Here is a 2965-nt window from a genome sequence, read left to right on the forward strand (position 1 = left end):
CGAGGACTGTCTCAGCTCTCGAGGAGACGGACGGCGCAGTCTCCTCATTTTCCTAAACTTTTGCAGTCACGTTCACATACGAGAGACGCGTGCGTTCCCGTACTGAAAGAGTCATCCCCTAGAGCAGAGTATATATAGCGGGTGTGCATTGTGTATAGATGGTGCGTCTTCCTCGTCTCCAATTTCCCTCCTTGCCAAGTGGTCGGGAGCTCACCTGGGTGGAGTCGCTTCGTGGATCATGCCCTTCACCGGCGTATCTGTCATCACCGATGAAGGAGCGCGAGCGCCACGATCGTCCTCGCCAACCACAAGCAGCAACACCTCCAGCGGCTACCACCTGCTCATAGTCAAGGGGTACTCGCGCACCAAGATCAGCACACCGACGGGAGAGTGCATCAGGTCTCGCCCTTTCATGGTTGGCGGCTACCTTTGGTGCATCCAGTACTACCCCAATGGCGCCAAGTCGGAGAATGCAGATTTTATATCTCTTTATCTTGGTCTTCTAAATAATGATGCTGCACTTGCAAGCCCATTGAAGTTGCAGTTTGAGATTAGCTTCGTCGATCAGATATACAATCAAGGATCCACGCAGATTCGCGCTAGCCAAGTATATGAATTGCCTAGAAGCAATCTATGTGCGGCCTATCACCAGTTCATCAGAAGGGACACCTTGGAAAGATCAAAATACCTTAAGGATGACAGTTTCACCCTCCGCTGTGACATCGTGGTCGTTGGGGATGCCATAAACAGCATGGACACCGCCACCGCTTTTCCGTCCATCAAGGTGCCGCCTTCCGACATGCAACAGCATTTCAGCGATCTTCTTCTGGCCGAGGAGGGAACGGACGTGACGTTCAAGGTCGGCAGCGAGACGATCGCAGCGCACCGGTGTGTGCTGGCGGCCAGATCTGCCGTCTTCAAGGCAGAGCTCTTTGGCACCATGAAAGAGGGTACGGCCACTACAAGCGTCATACAGGTCGACGACATGGACGCGCAAGTTTTCAGGGCGATGCTCGGGTTCATTTACAGTGACTCGCCGCCGGACATAGAGGAGGAAGAAGATGCAGATGTGATGTGGCGGCACCTACTCATCGCTGCTGACAGGTATGATCTCCGGCGACTAAGGCTGATGTGTGAAGAGAAGCTGTCCGAGTACGTCGATGTGTCCACGGCCACGACAATCTTGACGCTAGCTGAGCAGCACAACTGTCGCGGGCTGAAGGAGACGTGCTTGGAGTTTCTCAACTCTCCTGCAAACCTGCAAAAGGTCATGGCGACCGGTGGTCTGGATAGTCTTGCCGCATGCTGCCCCTCTGTTCTCAAAGATCTCATTGCCAAGCTTGCCAGGCTTAAGCAATAAAAGTAGAGTAATATGCTAGTACTTGTTGCTATCTCAAAACATGTCGCCAAGAAGTATTTGATCCTAGAGAGATCAGATACGGGAATTTTTATATTTTCGTCATATAGTATTTGATCCTGTTGCACATGGCTGCAAGAACACTGTGTGCTGCCCTGCCTCTACATCGAGGATCACGCGGTCGAGAAAAGCAATTCTCCCATGCACGGGAGATACCGTGCATGAGAGAGTCTTTGGATTTGCTTGGAGATTTTGTGTCATGCATGAGTTCTATTCATACCTAGTCAGCTTTTTCTCTCACCACATATTACAACCATATTGTTCACCATCCCATGATTTTTATCATCTGTTTTGTTTGGCGAGCGGGAGGCCAGAGTTTGATCCACTGGATGGCGAGATACTTGGCGATTGGTGCGCAAGGCAAAGAGCAAAGGGGTGACCAACGAAGAAACAACCATGCTCTGTGTCATTTGGGCATGTGAAAGATTTGAAAGCACCGGAATGACATCGTTTTCAATAGAGCAACAGCGTCGCTGGATAGGCTTACGTGGAAGATCGACAGTGAAGGAAGAGCTTGGAGGCAAGCGGGACTACTAAAAGGGGACCTGGATGGTTTCTTCGCAGGATTAGCAGTGTGGGTAGTGCATGAGTAATTCTGTTTAGATTAAGAGGGTGGTGGTGGACAGATTAGTCGATGTAATTAACTATGTAAACTTGTGGAGTTTTATGAGATGTCTATCTGAATGATACACACACTCATGCGTATTTGGAAAAAAAAGTTTAATTTATGGTTTGTTACATACTTATGTTTATGATGATGAGGACTTCAAATGAGACCACTTTTAAATATATTTGAACAAGTTTAAATTTATCTTTTTTTGCGACTTCTTGTTTCTATATATGTTAGTACTTGTTGCTATATGTTAATACTTGAGACTTGACCCTGTCATGTTTGAACTGTTTGCAGTGATGCCAAACCTCGCCAAGCACCAGGCCAACCCCAAAGTCAGCCCCATAGTCATAGCCGTGAATGATGGCCAAGGTCAATGGGTCTTGGTGAACGCTTCGGCGCCGACCTATCTACGGGACAGCGGTGGATGCGCCGTAACCTCTATGTCGAGCTACTATTGCTTGGTGGCACCCCTTCATCGGTTCTGGTGAGTCCCTCATCTCCCCTATCTCTACATGTGCCTTGAAATGGTCTGGCCATCGAGCTAATGATCTAGGGTTCGGGTTGTGTGCTCGCTGCGACATGTGGTGGTGGTCTTCAAGCCACTACAATCTTGCATCTCATCGTTGAAATTGGTCCCTCTGCTGCTACTGTATATGCTGTTTGTTAGGGATTGATACCTATTTAGGATCTCTGCATGGTACCGTCGTAACCTCTATAGTCATAGCCGTGAATGATGGCCAAGGTCAATGGGTCTCGGTGAACGCTTCGGCGCCGACCTATCTACGGGACAGCGGTGGATGCGTCGTAACCTCTATGTCGAGCTACTATTGCTTGGTGGCACCCCTTCATCGGTTCTGGTGAGTCCCTCATCTCCCCTATCTCTACATGTGCCTTGAAATGGTCTGGCCATCGAGCTAATGATCTAGGGTTCGGGT

At 49.2% G+C, this 2965-nt stretch overlaps 1 protein-coding gene across 1 annotated transcript; it reads left to right on the forward strand.

Moving 5' to 3' along the window:
* The first annotated feature begins 238 nt into the window (after positions 1-238).
* Positions 239-1360, forward strand: LOC119271954 (BTB/POZ and MATH domain-containing protein 2-like). The gene is made up of 2 exons (XM_037553584.1): positions 239-497; positions 654-1360. Exons 1-2 carry the CDS (start codon positions 239-241, stop codon positions 1358-1360), a joined length of 966 nt encoding a protein of 321 aa, XP_037409481.1.
* The last annotated feature ends 1605 nt before the right edge of the window (positions 1361-2965 follow it).

The sequence above is a fragment of the Triticum dicoccoides genome, chromosome 3A, assembly GCF_002162155.2.
Source record: "Triticum dicoccoides isolate Atlit2015 ecotype Zavitan chromosome 3A, WEW_v2.0, whole genome shotgun sequence".
NCBI lineage: Eukaryota > Viridiplantae > Streptophyta > Magnoliopsida > Poales > Poaceae > Triticum > Triticum dicoccoides.

Bases quoted from the DNA above. Each gene is read 5' to 3' on its own strand.
- LOC119271954 (XM_037553584.1), top strand. From the start codon at position 239: ATGCCCTTCACCGGCGTATCTGTCATCACCGATGAAGGAGCGCGAGCG. The intron at 498-653 runs GTCTTCTAAATA...CCTATCACCAGT, and splicing joins TTTTATATCTCTTTATCTTG to TCATCAGAAGGGACACCTTG.